The 17,498-nt window shown below is 46.3% G+C and overlaps 1 protein-coding gene across 1 annotated transcript in view; it reads right to left on the reverse strand.

The window, feature by feature from the left end:
- LOC146797527 (uncharacterized) overlaps positions 1–17,498 on the reverse strand; it is a 192,741-nt gene that overhangs the window by 154,539 nt on the left and 20,704 nt on the right. Inside the window, exons 2-3 of the mRNA XM_085627565.1 lie at positions 17,062–17,239; positions 6,043–6,082 (exon numbers count right to left, since the gene is read on the reverse strand). Of these exons, the coding sequence (XP_085483691.1) occupies positions 6,043–6,082; positions 17,062–17,239 (218 nt within the window). The remainder of the gene's footprint in view (positions 1–6,042; positions 6,083–17,061; positions 17,240–17,498) is intronic.

The following is a 17,498-nucleotide window of genomic DNA, read 5'->3' on the forward strand; positions in this document are numbered from 1 at the left end:
GGCAGCTGAATGGATCCCCTGCAGGAATGTGTATTGCTCTCACACGGGGAACAGAGGGTTTGCATGTGGCTAGGTACTGCCCTTGCATTGACAGATTGGCCTGCAACTGTGCCAAATGATTAGTTACACTTCAAAGGGGCCTTCCCTGCCACTGGCAGATTAACCTGAAACCAGCCATGTCCCCTTCTTTTATCGTCTAGCCAATTTGGCACCAAAACCAGTGGGAACGGGAGCTAACCCAGAACAGGTTTGGAGTGATCACACTGAAGAGTTTGCCCATTATCATAGGCACACCTTGGGCAGGCGCAGGACCTCTGACTACGGGCGCATGGCAGCCATATTGGACTGTTCCAGAATGCTATGCAGGAGGTTTGGAATAAGAGTAGAGGCATAATATGGCAGCCTAACATTTGCCAGGGGTGCCTGGCATCTATAACTTCCCACCCACCCTTCCAAATTCCTGCTCAAGGAAGCGAAAGAGCAAGAACCTGGAAGGTGACAACGTGACAATTGACAGCTGGAAGGAAAAGACACCAGATGCAACTAACGGACTTAAGTACTTTACCAACTGCCTACACCCAGTACTAGAGCAGTCTCTCCACAGCCAGTGATGCCTGACAGTTATCCTCCCCAACGACCAGTAGGGGTACGATCTGACCTCTTCTGCTTCTCCAAGTACCCGTAAGACAACCAGGAGGCTCTAAGGCTTGAGTGTGGGCAGGAGAGTGTTCTGCTGGCTGGGAGCGAGGAGCTGCACAGGAAGCCCCAACCACCAGGAGTCAGGTGGGAGGGTTGGGGCAGGGAGAATGTAGAATTAGCTCCCTGCAAATGAAAAGCGCACAACTCTAGAAGACAGGAGGCCTGTTGAATACACTCCTGGTGACCAGAGCTGAACACTAAGAGCAAAATGAGCCCAAGATAAAGATAATTGGGCCAACGGGGCCAGATTAAATGCTTCTGCAAAGATCTGCCCATTTTAAAATGCCAGCACCAGAAAGCAGAGCACGTGGGCCTCTGCTTCGTCTCAGTTACAAACCCCTGGGGTGGGCCAGTGCCTGTGGGTCAGTACAACTTGGTGAGATTTCCCTGATGGGGAAGGGGTGTCTACAAGACCGGACTGGCTGTACTGGTAGTTCCCCGGCAAACCCTTTGGGCGGTCTTGGCTGAGATGGGGATGCCCGCTTGCCTACTTAGGATTATAAAACGGCTCCACAACGACAACTTTGCCCAAGTCAGGTGTGGCAAGAGGGGCAATCTGACTCCAAAGTTCCCTGTTAATCGTGGAGTTCGACAGGGATGTGTCCTGGCCCCAACCCTATTCTCCCTTTACACTAACGCATTAGTGCCCCACCTGAGGGGAGTTAAGGACATCGATGCCCCCAAACTCAACAACGAGCAGGTGGTGGCACTAATGTTTGCCGATGATACTCTGCTGGTGTCAAAATCCCCTATGGGGATACAGCGTGCCCTTGACAGCTTTTCTGAATTTTGTTCCCACAGAGGGCTCTAGGTTAATTCCTCGAAAACAAAATTTATGGTGTGCAACCCGCCCAAAAAAAATGGCCCTTATCCTTCTCTTAATGGTGCTACATTGGACAGGGTCACAGTGTTTGAATATCTCGGAGTCACACTTTCGGATAGGATGGAATGGGGTCCCCAGTTAGCAAAAGCTAAATTACGACTCACGCAGACCTGCGGTGGGATCCTCAAAATGTATAGAGCGACCACCTCCAAACCCATAGCACCCACCATTGAGATATACAAAGCACAAGCACGGGCTGCAACTCTTTATGGGGGTGAACTTTGGGGGCACTGCCTAACTGGAGACATCGGCAGATCTGAGAATTCGTTCTTAAGGTCATTACTGTCCCTACCACCTAGCACACCCCTCACACCACTTAGATTGGACTTGGGAGTTAGGCCTATCCAGGATGAAATTGCATTAAGGCCATTACTGTACTGGCGTAGGTTGTGGGCAACACCGGAGCTAGTGAACTACCAAAACGACCTAAAATCACTAACGACCCTTTCTGGCCTAGCCAATATACTGTGGCTGCTATATATTAAAAGGGAGCTTATTAGACTAGGGTTTCCTGCTCTATGGCATCATCCTGAAATAACTGCCCCTAAACTCTCTAGAGCCGAATTGGCTAATGCATTTTGGTTAAACAATAAAAATATGATGTTAGCCAATAACAAATTAGGCCCACTGACTATGGATTTTCTTAACATCAAGGTGGAGTTCAAAATAGAACCCGTTTTAGACCTGATTTAGCCTAATGTCTCTAGAAAATTGTACATGCAATTTAGATATGGCACATTGCCCCTGAGAGCTTTTACAGGAAAGTGGTCGGCTGACAACCCTTCTGATTGCCCAACTTGCGGAGCCAACAGTGAAACTGACTTGCACGTTCTTTTCTTCTGTCCCACATACAAACTAATCAGAAAACGCTGGCTTCTCCAACTCTGTAGGAACATGGGGACTCCACACTGTAAGGTTGCCTACAGAATCTTGAAGACTGATACATCATTACCCATAGTCTTCTCGGTATCGCGTTTCTGGCATGCTGCGTGGCGAAGGAGATGTTCTCTTCTAATGCCTAACCCTCAGGCTCAACCAAACAGCCCCTGATTTTACGTACCACTGTTTTTATAACCATTTTAAACTTTTACTCTTTTGCTCATTGTTTTAATGAATTGCTTATGAATTAATGTAATCTTTATTGTATATACCTTTTATGAATTGTAATATTCTCCCTTTTAATAATGTATGTTTTTTGGATCGATTATCTTTTATGGTCTATGACCGAAATAAAGATTACTAATACTGAATACTGGTAGTTTCCCTGGGAGGCTGGAAAGGTGGGGGCCAGTTTTGCAGCAGTAGAGGGCGGGGTCTGGTTTTATTACTGGGGGCCAGTATTGCATCGTTGCTGCAATATCAGCCCCCAGTAACAAAAGCAACAGTGTTTCACACTTGAGCCCCCTCCCTTCCCCATGGGCTGCTCTGACAAAATTATTAGGGTTGCTTTTGGGTCCCAGTCCAGCCTTGAATGTGCATGTGCCCCCTCCTTGCTGTGATTTCCCCCAGTTGACCCCTCAAATCCCCAGGCGCTGATGCATCATTAAGGGTAACCCTAAGACCCCCCCTCCCCCTACCCCTTCCCCCCCCAATCCCCAGGGCCCAGAACACCAAAAGAGGGCCATGTAGATGCTCCTGTCGCAGACGGGAGCAAGAGAACAAAGGAAGAGCTGCTCCTGCAATGGGAGCAGAAAAGTAACTCCTCCAACCACATCCGGAGCCAAATTGAGGATGCCAGCACCCACACAGCACTGGAGATGTGAGCATAGAGGTATCCGGGTCACGGGGGCCTTGGGGCTCCCACCACAGCCCCCAAAGTGAACAGTAGCATCGGGGTGCACCAGGCGGGACTGTGCCACTTACACCATAAAAAATAAATACATTACAAAAAAGGGAAAAACCCTCAGCATGAAGCCGCATTAATGGAACAGTGGGAAAAACCGGCTGTTTGATTATTCACTGCTCCAGCAAGGGAGCGTCCTATAAAGTCCTGAGTGCTTTGTTGGGGTTACTTCTTTGTGGTGCCCTGAACAGGGGCTTACCTTATGCATATATTTGTAAAGTAATGCATATTAATGCATAGTATTTAGCAGTGTGTGTAATACATGTTATTTTCCTTTTCCAAAGAAAAACACACTGACTGGACAAGGACTTGAGTGTTATTGCATGCCGGCAAATTGAGATTACTTGCCCACACCAACTCTTTGAGTATGCATTAAAGTCCTCTGCTTCCCTACCCTCAGAGAGTCAAGTGGGACAACGGGTACTTGGTTGCCAGTAAGGAGAAAATGACAGAACTATTACTTGTGCAGGGCTCACATCCTGCACAACTGAAAGCCCAATCTCTTTCACTCGCTCTGGAAATGCGCAGTGTAAAGGACTGATCGATTATGGGGCCATGGGGTGCTTCCCGTTGGTCATTGTGCTTCTCTGCTTTCCTAAAAGGCTCACAAGAGTGAAGAGGGTGCGGTGGAAGACTGTCAAATAGGTGAGGGATGAGGGGACATCATCAGAAAAGATCAGTGTACACTGCCTCGTCAGGGTGGGGGGCAGCTGCAAGACACACTAATTTGAGGCGCATAACAGGGTGCAGGTGGTTTGCCTCAGAGGTGAGGGATTACACATGGTGCAAAGTGATCCGTGGGACCAGAGAGCTGGTCTTGGGAGGGGGTGGCCAGACACGAACATGCAAAGATGTGCACACACACACACACACACAAACACAGACTCAAACAAACAGACACACTGGTAGAAAGATACATTCACACATGCACATCCTAGACAGAAAGACAGCCTGGCCTCCCACTACCGGTGCATCAAGATATGCTTTGTAATTGACCAGCTGCTCCAGTGCTCAATCCTGCACGTGGAGACACTGGATTGTTAGGGCAGGCTCTGTTCACTCACTGCAAGGGACAGCACGGACCATTCATTAACAGGAGCACAGGCAGAGTCTTGGAGATGCAGGCCTGATTTTACCAAACAAATACCTTCCCACTGCCCCTGCTACTGGCTCCACCGCTGGGACCTTCAGAATTCAAAATGGATAGTCCATCTGACTCACAAGCACTCAAACGAGTGCTTTTGTAATGTACAAATGTTTGTTAAAATAAAATAGATTACAAATACTCTTTCGAACTCGAACTTATTTTTCACAAGCAAAATTAGGGCATTTTCACTGTCCCTTGGCTTGTATGAAGCTTCTCTGTTGAATTCCCATATTACGAGGCCTTCAGAAAATCCATTTAGTATGCTGCTAATGTGGCTGGCAACCTTACTTCAGCAGTTTAGGCTACAAGAGTTTTTTCAAGAAATAAACACCAAATAAGAGTATCTACCATACTGCACTGGGCCTTCCATACTTGCTCAATCACTACACTGGATCATACGGCTTTAAATGCTGCAACGCTTCACACTATCACTGCAGCTTATTGCACTGTACTGCAGAGCAGCACCATATTGAACTGCGGTCGTGCACTGAACTCCACTAGGGTGTCACCAAGCAGGACACTGTCGCCTCTTGCACTAGGTGTTGCCACTCCAGCCTTCACTACCTCAATTCAAACGATGCAGTATGTGCGATTCTGCATTCCTGGCTCTTGTCGAGGACCGTTTTGATTTTCCAAACTTAAATTTCCAAAAGGGACTTTAAATTAAGGCAGTGTTGAACACAGACATTCTAAGGAGAAGATTTCACCCTGCGTGCAACTAACATGCAGGCGTTATAACCAGAGACCATTATTCTGCTTTAAGCAGAGAGCACCATTTCTACAGAGCTTAATTTGAGCCGGTGTAGCCCTCAGGTACTCGTATTTAGGGACTGCACCCAATGTTCCTTCAACACACTTTGATCCTAAGCAAGAGAGAAACACACAAAAAGGGGGCAAATGGAAAAAGACAAAGATAAAAAATAAAAAAGTGACAGTAGGAGAATACAGATGGAAAAACACCTGCAAGTGTGAGATAAAGAGATGGAGTGTGGTAGTGGAATAAAGAGTCATGGTGTGGAATCAAAACTATAAAGCATCAGCATCTAGCACCCAGACCTTCGATAGCGTCGCCACAGGCTTCGGAGAATCATTTTAGGCCCGGCACTTATTGTAAGACTTAAGCACTGCATTTCTCACCCACCCTCAAAGAAATCCATTTGAAGACTCCACTAGGTTCCTACCTGCTCCAGGGCCGGACTGGACATTCATACTATTGGGCATTTCCCTGGGGGCCTAGAGCAAAGTTTTGAGGTCGAAGCTTTTTGCCGAGTTACTTACTAACTCCCCAAAACTTATGGCACCAAGCACAGCGGAGAGAGGCAGGTAGAGAAGAAAACAACAAAAAAACACAAACACGAAAACTGGGCGGATAGGAACTTTTTTGGCAGGACTGGTTTTGGTTTTAATTGAAAGTCAAATACAATTGTTGCATTCTGAAAGCAATGAATTAACTAGTTGAGAAGCACCTACCGTTGCAAAGCGAGACTCCCACCCAATGTGAGCGACATGTCTAGAGGAAAAAAAAAAAAAATACAACAAATTATAAGCAGTAACTTCAGCCATTTTTGACAGCAATATATGAATAATAACCACAAATGTACTTTGCTGTTCACAAAACCCCAAACAAGATGGCCAGCCAGGCATCACATGTACCTTAAGAGCGCAGATGTAGGCTCCTGCACAAATGAAAACAATACAATAACTGGTTGACATGCCTCTTTTCAGAGACGACCACAAGAAAAAGGTTAGTCCCAGACTATCTATTTAATTCATGAGATGCCTCAGAGCCTTCATTCCTCAAAACTAATTTTATCCTTGTCAATACAAAATAACCAGGAAAACCAGATTTTTTGTTATTTGTGATGGGGTGTATTTGAAATTAGGTCTAGGTGAAGATTTGATACACTGGTGAAATCTTGTATAATTTGGTATTGCAAAAAATTTCCGAAACACCAGTGGCAGTTTTATGGAAAGTGCCCCGGGGGCGCTTGGTATTACATAAAGGGCTGCAGATACTTGTGCGGCCCTTTCTGTAATACGGAGAGCCCTGGAGCACATATAGCACCAGTACCATCACCAGAGGGAGTTTCCTCTGCTCTAGAGGGTTGCAAATGAGGGAAGAGGGACCTATGAACCCCTCAGACATCCCCTTGGAGGCAGGTGCAGTCACTCACTGCACCCACCTGCAATGGGATCTCTAATCCCCCTTAAAAGCGCAGGTGGGTTGCCGCCTGCACTGTGAAAACATGGAGCGACTGCTTCAAAGCTGCTCCGCATTTCACTTGATTCTGCTGCCCCCAGGGCAGCATAACTTCGCGACTGAAATGGGGGCAGCACATTTAACCCCTTCGATGCTCATGACGGAATGATTCCGTCATGAGCATCGGTGCTCCTATGCTCATGACTGAACCATTCTGTAATGAGGACAGGGGCACGAAATCCCTCTGCTGCAGATAGCACAGGGATTTCCTTTTTTCCCCCCAGAGCCTCAGGAGCTGGGGAAGAACTTCCCCAGCTTCCGAGGCCCCCTCCCTGGTTTCTGTGAAAGGACGATCAGCGCGCACCTCGCGCTGTCGTCATTTCACAGCAATTGTAACTAAAATGAACATTTAGGTTCATTTCAGTTTCACTTTCTACCTGCTCAGGGGGCTCTCTCAGCCCCCTGAGCACGTAGAAAGACGGGAGAGGTATCACTGGAAAGGGAAGAATCTCCCCTTTCCAATGGTATCCCCAGTGGATCCCTGCTTGGGGATCGCCCCAGGAGGGTGATCCCCAAGCAGGGATCCACCCACTAGACACCAGGGAGGGGGAAGCGGCCCCTTGGGCAAGGGCCTTTGCTCCCCCATACAAATTTGGGGAAATTATGTCTTTCTGCTCCCCCTGGGAGGCAGATGGGGCAGAAGCCCCCAACCTACCCCCGGGGGGGGGGGGGGGGGGTGAGGCAGAAAGCCCACTAGGTACCAAGGCACCCACCCCTCCCGACAACAATTGCAGCCTTTCTGCCCCCCTGGGGGGCAGATGGGGGCATTAGCCCCAATCAGCACCCCCGGGGGGGGCAAAAAGCCCACTAGTCGCCAGGTTTTTTGCGGCAAATTAGAATTGGGGTGGGGGCTGCCCAAAACCGGTATGCCCATGCCCCCACACCTTCCCTGCAAAAATTACAACCTTCCTGCCCCTCCGGGGGCAGGAGGGGCAGTAGCCCCCAATCTGCCCCTCCCGGGGGGGCGGGGCAAAAAGCCTACTAGACTCCAGGGTTTTTTGGGGGAATTCTTTTTATTGCGGTGGGGGCATTGGCATGCCCGTTTTTGGCAACCCACACCCCAATTAAAGTTTGCCCAAACAAATCCCTGGCGTCTAGTAAGTCTAGTAAGGGCATTAACCCCCAATCTGCCCCCGGGGGGGGGGGGGCAAAAAGCCCAGAAGACCGGGATTTTTTGCACAAATTTTAATTAGGGTGGGGGCACCCACCCCAATTAAAATTTGCCCAAAAAACTCCGGCATTTAGTAGACTTTAAGCCCCCCCCGGGGGGGCAGATGGGGGCATTAGGAATTTTTTGAGGCAAGTTTTAATTATGGTGGGGGCTGCCCAGAATGGGCATGCCAATGCCCCCACCCCCACCAATTACAGCCTTTCTGCCCCTCCTGGGGGGGCAAGATGGGGCACTGGGTAAGGAAACATTGGGGTATCCATGCAAGCCATACCTCCCTAGAATCCCCTGCGTGTCTAGTTTTCAGAAATGTGTGAGTTTGGTAGGTTTCCCTAGGTATCGGCAGAGCTATGGTTAAAAAATGACAGCTAGGCACTTTGCCAATAAGGGTCATTTTTCACTGCGAAATTGAGGTGTGTCCACGTTGCGTTTTGAGCAGTTAACCTGTCACGGGCACTAGGCCGACCCACACAAGTGAGGTACCATTTTTCTCGGAAGACTTCAGGTAATTCAGATTTGTAAAGCAACTGTTATTACCTATTGACTTTCGATGCATTTCTGCCTTCCAAATAAAAGACAGTGTGTAAAAAAGAAGTCATTTTGAAAAATGACCGATAATTCTCATGCTAGTACGAGTATTCCCAATTTTGAAAATGTGCAAATATCTACTGTTTCTAAACTCTATAATTTGTTCCCATTTCAGAAATGCATAGGTGCCTTTCATACAGATGTTTCCATTGTTACATTTTCCCATAATAATTGCTATATACCCAGTACATAATAAAAAGCCATTGCAAATTGCTGCTCAGTTTTTGACTCTGGGTTCGTCGGGGTTCTTGGTGAACCTACAAGTCATATATATCCCACAACCAGGAAGGTTCAGTGGATGTAATGGTATATTGCTTTCAAAGAGCTGTTTAATTAGAAGTTACAGGTGAAAACGTTGACACAAAAGGCTGTTTTTTCAACTAATTTTCAATTCTTCCTTTATTTAACTGTTAGTTTCTATAAAGAAACCTTGATGGATCTACACAAATGACCCCTTGCTGAATTCAGAATTTCGTCTACTTTTCTGAAATGTATATCTTTCCAGGATCCCTTATTACTTTCACACCCATTTCTACCATTAACTGGAAGGAGGTTGAAAGCACAAAACGTAGCAAAAATAGGCTATGTCCCAGAAAAATGCCAAAACTGTAAAAAATGTTGGTTTTCTGACAAAAGTCTGTCATTCCCTAAAAGCTGGGAACATGTGATTTCAGCCCCACAAACCCCTTTTTTTTTTTATAACATTTGCAGGGAAAAACCCAGACACTTCATTTGCAGCCCGTTTTTACAATTTTTCCTCAAAAATCTAAATTTTGCTGTATTTTGGCTAATTTCTGGGACCCCTCCAGGGGAATCCACAAACCCTGGTTACCTTTAGAATCCCCATGATGTTGGAAGAAAGGGACGCAAATTTGGCGTGGATACCTTATGTGGTCAAAAAGTTTTTCGCACACCTACATTTTAGCATGACACTATCAAATACTCTAGCCTTAAACACCTCTATATGCCTTTAGTGGTGGTATATTTTCTTGAACTGCCAAAGGTTTTTACCAACCCCCTCTCCCACCAGACTATTAAGGACCAACTTTGGTTACATTATTCAAAACACCAGCTTGCATGTGAAGGACAAACTTTAGTGAATTTGATCAACTAAAAGTTTCATCTGTCAGTTATATTAGAGATCAAAACAAGTTAGTAAAGATGCATGTATACAAAGGAACACAGGGCTGGCTTGAGGACAGTGCGACCAGGGCAGCCACACCTGGTGCGGAGCTGGGGAGGATGGGGTGGTCGTGCAGCTACACTTGGCGTTGACCTTGGGGGACGCAGTGTTTAGAAATAACTTACTGGTTTGAAATCACCTGCTGCAAAGTTACTTGTGTGTCCAGCAGTTTTCAGGCAACAATAAAAATGTCAAGATTACTCTGGCAATTAATGTTCCTGCAGGAAAGAACAGAGTTGTCTAGTGGCAGTTTTGACTTTTCATAAAATTGTGCAGAGGGATAATGTGCCCGCGGCAAAGAACGTGTACCATGCAGATCACAGAAGTGTATTTTATGTGGCTAGCTCAGTGGGTTAATTTTTGGTCAGATTATTTTGTTACTTGCAGTTCATAAATTACAATGCTAATACAGCACAGTGACCTATGTAGTGCCAAAGAACTGCATGCAGACTAGCTCGTGGGTTAGAACACCCCATAACCTACCCCCCGTCTTTCTTTATCCTAATTTTGCTAAAAAAGGGTCCTAAGAAATACAGGCGGATTAGTAAAACCAAACCACTGTGTTAAATTTTAATTCCTGCCTCTACGGACCAAACTCTTAAACTATACTGCCTACTAGTATGGATGATGGGATTCCTAGATCTTGTAATTACTCATGGTCTTAATTGACACTTACTATAGACTTACAAACGTATGATTGGTTTGTGTATAATGAGCGTGACGTAAAGAGCTCTGACACCCTACACTGGTATGAGTGGTGCTATAAAACAAATTAACTATGTGAGAGAGGGTCTATGGAGAGGTGAGGGGCAATGGAGAGCGGAAGTTAGGGAACCCGGAAGAAGGTGGCGCCAATGGGGAGGAGGCATCAGATCACGCCCTTCAGTCATTATCTACAAATCCATAGGCATTGATCAGCCTTCATTTGATTACATTTTGCGGGAAAGATTTCAAATCAACTGCTAAAAAGTAGCAATAAAAACGGTCCTTTTAAGAACATTATTTCTACAGTGAAGAAATATCAGTTTCTTAATTACTGGAGAAGGCCGTGCATTTTTAAAACTCGAGGATTAGGGACATTTGATAGTTATTACAATGACCAAACATTCAACAAATGCAAGTAATGCCTTTTTGTATGCATCAATACGTTTAAGCAATGGTAATGGAGGCCAAAACACTAATGGAAGAATCACTAAAATTTACAGTAATACTGACATTCATACATACCCAAAACGAGGCATAATTCGTGGTACTGAATACAGCAAAGTGATATATATGTTAAGCACCTTTAAACTTAGTTTGTAAAGTTGGCACAAATGCCAGGAAACTTCAACCTTTATAAGGCAGGCAAAGTTTAACCGTGTCCATGGTAAGATTTCACCCCCCCCCCCCCCCCTCAGCCAGCGGTAATCCACTGCCACAGGATGTACCGCTCATGGAGGAGCCTGTAGGGGGGAGCAGCGTCAGCTCGAAACATGGACCTTTGAGGGGTCTAGGAGAAAGGGGGACCTTGTTCTTCTAGCAGGGAACAATTGCCGCGGGGTGGCAGGGCGTGTAATGTAGTACTAGTGATGTAACTGGTATGTGTAGCTGCTGGACACGTGGATGTGTGTGTGTGGGGGGGGGGGGGGTTTCATAAAGCTGTATACTCTGTGGGTATGCTTGGCATGGTCCCGCGAACTGTGTTTAATAGGAGCGTCGCAGGCAGGCGGGGTGATGGAGACCACCCGCATCCACTGGCGTAACGAAAAGTGAAGGGGGCCTCCCTGCATGGTACATAGAGGGGCCCCCTCCGGGCTCAATCAGGAGCTCTCCGGCCAGAGTGCAGTGCCGAGGGGGACCCTTGGAGCTTGGGGTTCCCCCGCACCGCAGGGGCCCGTGTTACGCTCCTGCCTGCATCGAGAACGGAGTTGTACCCACTCACTGTCTACGTGTCCTCTCGGCTTCAGACCTACGGCCCAGTCAGCCAGAAGGCACACCCTGGCACGCGGTCAGCGCTCCTCCGCACACGGAGCCACCAACACTGCAGTCCTCACAACCCTGAGCTGCAGCTGGAAAGGTTTCCTCTTCAACATTGGGCTAGTAAAACCACCCATATTTAAAAAAAAAAAAAACTGTAGTAAAATGGAGTACCCTGCCCCCCACTGTAGTTTGGGATGGATATTCAAGGTTATCAATCTGAGGGCGCATGGGGTAGGATTTGCCCCAACCATTCGTACACTGCATGCCACTGTTGCAGATATCTGTATTGCGGTCAGCAGCATCCAGCCCAGGAAACTGTTCAACGGTACCCAGCTCCCTACCAACTACTGAGATATTTTTTTTTTATAGTTTCACATGCTCCCTATTTAGGCTGCCCCGGTAACTTAGGACCCACTTTCATAATACAGAAACCATTGGCTGAGCACATTTTTTGGGGGGTATTTTAATGTCCCATTGCAGTATTGCACTCCTGGTGATGGGCACCTTGCACAGTGATACCACCATCAGCCGAAGACTAAACAGATAAAACTTTTTTTATGGGGAACGGCCACAGGGTCCAAGGAAGGAGTCCTGAGAGTTAGTCAATTTGTTTGTGGCCTGTTATGGATGCTCTAATAGTGGTGCCAAAAGTAGAGTTGAATCATTGGGCCAGTGCTTAATTTGAGCCAGTGGCTTCCAGTGTTCAGGACTGGCACTTTATTGTCAACACAGGCTCTTATAACAGCCTGCCACATGGTGGTGCTGTTAGTAAATTTTATGAGGAACACAGTTGTTGCATATTTAAATCTACATTAAAATCACCAATCCCTTCACCCAAAGCTAGAAGAATAGCTTGGGCATTAGTGATGTGAAATGGATATTTAAAGTCTGCATTCTCACACTCGTGTGAGTGTGATAGTTAATTGTGATGGTACAGTCATTAGTCCGACACTCCGGCAGCAAGACACTTTTGTTCTTCACCCGCCTTTACCAGGCTCCATTGGTACACTGTCTTATCCGCCCGTGTGATCTGTTTACTCCTGATTCGAACACCCGTTCTCTACCTCGGATCCTTTAGATGCTTCACCGACATCTCGACTTCCATCCCTTACTCGCATACATCAGCCCTGAAGAGTCACAGATTTCTAGCTGTTGACGAAACACGTGTCGGCTGGCGCTCTTTGTATTGATGGACTCATCTTGAATTAAAACATTCACATAACGACAAGTGTTGAACTACTTTGATTATACTGTGAATGTTTTATTTATCATAAACGTGTGCACAGGACTTGTCTATAATTGTTTTGGCATGGGTTTTTGCGCACACCTTACACAGGGGTTTTGGGTCCTCCCCTGACCTGTTTGCACCGTGAAGCCATTGTTCTTCTTTTCTTTCACTGTACCTGACCGTTTACCTGCCTGAGCGCCATTTATCCTGTTTTCCAAAACCCCTCGCAGTCAATATATGGTACAGTCATTGGCAGTGCTGGCAGGGGCAATTGGTGGTGTAAACTGCAGTGGCTTCCCCGACAAGGGCTCTGGCACTTATCTTTTTTTTTTTTTAATTTTTTTTTTTTTTTTTTTTTTTTTACACATTAAGTACAGCAGTAGGCTGGACCACAACTAGCTCATCGTCAGGAACCAAAGGGTTACTAAACAAAGTCACATATTTCTTCGATTTAGGCTAATAGCTGAATCTATCTTTTCACAACAGTGTGACTACAGGAACCGCCTCCCTCCGGGATCCAGGTTATTCTAAATTATTGTAACAAAAGTAGGTACTTTCATATGCATAGGGACAGCCACACAACTCCGAATAATCACTGAGTTTTTCGCCTAGACTCCGTTCTTTGCCTGGTTATATGAATGTAAAGTTTGAAGGTAGAATTCTAGGATTAAATGCCTACAGTCACCTAGATTTACATGTGACGTTCTGGAGCGTAAAACCCCAGCCCTGGGGGTAAACTTTGTATAAATGACTGAATGCCTGCAGTCACCAAGAACGTCACGCGACGTGCAGGAGCACCAACCCAAACCTTTGGGGTCATAAATAACGTAAATGATCAGATCACACTAAATGCCTGTATATATAGCATGCATGAATGACAGACCTTTTACCCAGTGGCACCAAGTTGTTGGTGCTGGACGATTCGCACGCCGCGCCTAACTCTGCATCCACCATCAACTGTTTGATGTAAGTCGCGGTGTCTTGTATGTTTTGTCTCCATTTCTCTTATCCAGATATTTTCGTTGTAGGTGGAAACCGTAAGTTACGAAGCCACTTTCAATTATGCACACCTTCGTGTGCGTACACTAGAACTGCTTATGGTCTGTTCTGGCCCTAGCAGTACTGGTTCTGAAGAAAGCCACCTGAAACTGGTTTGATTGACTGAAACATGTAGACCATTTTACCTTCTTGGGATGTGCGAGATCATTTTTTCTCTTCCACATCGACCCTCGATTTGAACCCTGCCCCAGGAACTCTAATAACAAAAAGGTTTGATTTGGAGGCAGTTTTAAAGGTTTACTCACTTTATTCACCTTTTCAGCCAAATAAAATCCTGCTCCACTGTAATCAGGCATCGAAGCTCACCTAGGAGGCACTCTACCCCTAGGTGGGAACCCAATGGCGAAGCATGCCACCAACCAGGTTGGTGGGTGAGGGTTCTTTTAAAAACATAATGGGATTTCCTTAAAGGAGATACATTTCATGACCAACAGGATACTGTTCTTTTGAGACTACATTTCGCCCATTCTGTGTTTGTTAGAAGTGCTTTGGGGAGACAGACAAGCCTGGTTGTTTCCCTCTCATTTTTGTTTAGAATTTAGATAGAGGAGCAACATTGTTACCTTGATTCAGCTCTCCAGAGTGGAAAGTATCCCGGCCATGCAGCTTCCCCCCCCAAAAGCGGTGCAGCAGCATGCTCTAAAGGAGCTGGTACAGTCAGTTGTTGGCGTGGCTCAACCTTGTCCCCACCCCCCTCCCCCACCCGGTGACCATCTAACAGCAGCTCAGCTACCAGCAAAATGGCAGTGGGAAAAAGACCAGACTCGAGCGCACCAGGAAACTGTCCTTGAAGATTTTCAAGGAGTTTCAGCACCAGTCGACTAGTCTGTGAGCTATTATGTTGTTGCTATCATAGCTCACTCCAACGCTAACTGTTCTTAGGAAATAAATCATAGCAGACGGGGGGCTGCGAATGGCTGATCAATGTAGATTGCTGCTACTTTTTTTTTTTTTTTAAACAGAGTTTTATATAGCGCAAACTTGACCCTTAGGTATCTGGTATCAGAGCACTTTACATAGCTCCAGTTGCGTTACACGAGGACACATTCTTTTTTGTTAGGCACGGGGAGATGAAGTGTTTGGCCAGAATACGCTGAAGCGGAAAATGCTAATTTTAAGACCAAACAGGAGTATCTTCACACAAAGGTGCATTCCAAACAAAATAAAAGCAACCCCTCTAAAGTCAGATATAACACTGAATTATGGTACATCTTTCAGATGAGATGGGACATTTAGCGGGGTGTACAATTCCTTTCATAATAATCCCTGCTGCAGTCACAACAAGAGGGTATCGGGGCAATATCCATCAGGCCTACAGATCTTGAGGCTATCAACAATTGGGCACAAATTAAATTTATCGTTGTGAAAGCAAGCCGGTCTATTACTGAAGAGGCAACAGTGTTTAATTTGTAAATGTATAAGTGCCGGGGCCCTTGTCAAGAGGAAAATGCAGCTTGCATCACCCATTGCCACTGCCCGTGCTGCCAATGGCACTACCAACATAACTACTAACCATCACACTTAAACAAGTTTGACAACTCCATCTACTGCAGGTCCTCATAGGTTAAAGAATGGCTTCAGCGGCAGGGGTTGGTCATTTTAATTTATATTGGATTAATACACAACTGCTTTTGTGCTCACTTTTAAATTAGACAAAGAGTGCCACCATGTACTCAAGATAGCCTGGCTGATGAGGGTTATGAACCCGAAGCCGGTCCCAAGATGCTAGTTTCCGGTCCAGGGAAGACTTGGCTTGGCAGTTCGGGCTGGACTGTTCCCATGAGGCACAGGGTCAGACTGATTTGCATATGGCCATGTCTGAACTGGGGTGGTGTAGTGAGCTGAAGAATGATGGATTAAACCCAGATCAGTTGACTGGGGGTGAGTGTTTGATTTGCTCAAGCGCTCCGTCCATCATCCCCTTTGGTATCACCATCTACACACGGTCATACTTGCTGGTGTTGACAATTAAGTGCCGGTGCGGAGCACCGGAAACCGCTGGTTCAAATTAAGCATTGAGAGGCACCTAAACATGGCCATATAACTTGATGGCGTCTAATGCTGGCTCTGCTAGGTTCTATCCCGGAGGGACTTTTTTTCCTTTTGAAAAGCAGGTGGATGCGGGCCTCGCACAAATTCTAACAGGCCAGACTTCAGGATTGCTTCCCACCACCTCCAAGGAGACTAGCGGAGAATACTGTAGCAGCGAATAGAGCTGTAGCGGGGGGTGGGAGGGGTGGGGGTGAAAACGGGAACGTGGAATGAGGAAGTGCAGGTGGGCACCTAGCTCCATCTGGCCCCCACTGTTACCTTCCACCACTGTTACCTTCCAAGAGAAGAAAAGCAATTTGCTATATTTTCTGCACAGTGCCCTTGTTCAAGCCAGAATAAACAGAAAACCTACAAGTTTTAAATTAAATGAGGAGCTGTATGCTTGTAGGCACCTACTTGCGTCATCTTATCATGCAAAACCTTTTGCAACCTTATCACAGAGAAGGTCTCTCCTTACTGCATGGCCCTGGTCTTTTTTCCAATCTACTGCACCTCCTACCATGGAAGCCTAGACTAGTCTCCACCAAACGGTTCTTCTTGCCACCCCAGTCATATCGGAAAATCAATGCTATGGGCCTCGCTAACACCTCCAAGTTTCATGGTTATTGTTCACAGCAGCCAGCTGGGGGTGTGTTGGGAATCCTTCAAGTATGTGGTTTTGGGAAGCAGAGAGGGCTAGAGCCCCCTCGAATAACAAGGATCTTTGATTTTACCACTTCGGCAGTAGAATGTACTCACAATATTGCTCGCTTCCACCCCATTCCTCACTCTAACCAACCAAGCTGGTTGTGCCAAAAATGGAACTCGCAAAATGCTACTTTATGCCATGGTTTACTTGTAGTCTCCGAAATGTAAGGTTCATAAATTAAATATCTTAGAGTGCTTATCCAGCACTGAAGAGCCCCAGATTGGCAGGTATAAGAAGGTCAATGGCTATAATTCAAGGCACTCCTCCTGAAAGACAATTAATCTGAAGTCTGTTCACTTACTTGAAGCCACAAGGAGCTCCAATATCCTCCTTGCTGATCTTGGACCCACCAGTTCTTCCATCAACCACCAGTGCTCCGGAACAGGACCCAGACTGAAGTTTTCCTCCAGGAAGGGACGCATCTATGCCCTGAGCCATAGCATTATCAGGCAATTGAGAAGAGGTTTGAAACATTGAACCTGGAGTGGAAACGAAGAGACCTCGTCACTAGATCTGCCCAAAACAGCAATTTCAAGCCTGCTTTATTCCGATTCACCTTTTGATGTGGCCTATGTGCCAACATTCAACTGCATCAGGACAACCAGCTACTATGACAAACTCTTGCCAAACTTACCTCTGCGACAACCACATTTAATCCGCTCCTTCAGTATAAAGTCATCAGATTCTACTTAAACCCAGTACTAGCAACATCTCAAAGGCGCCATGGTGGCAGGGTAG

The sequence above is a fragment of the Triturus cristatus genome, chromosome 9 (genome assembly GCF_964204655.1).
Source record: "Triturus cristatus chromosome 9, aTriCri1.1, whole genome shotgun sequence".
Classification (NCBI taxonomy): Eukaryota; Metazoa; Chordata; class Amphibia; order Caudata; family Salamandridae; genus Triturus; species Triturus cristatus.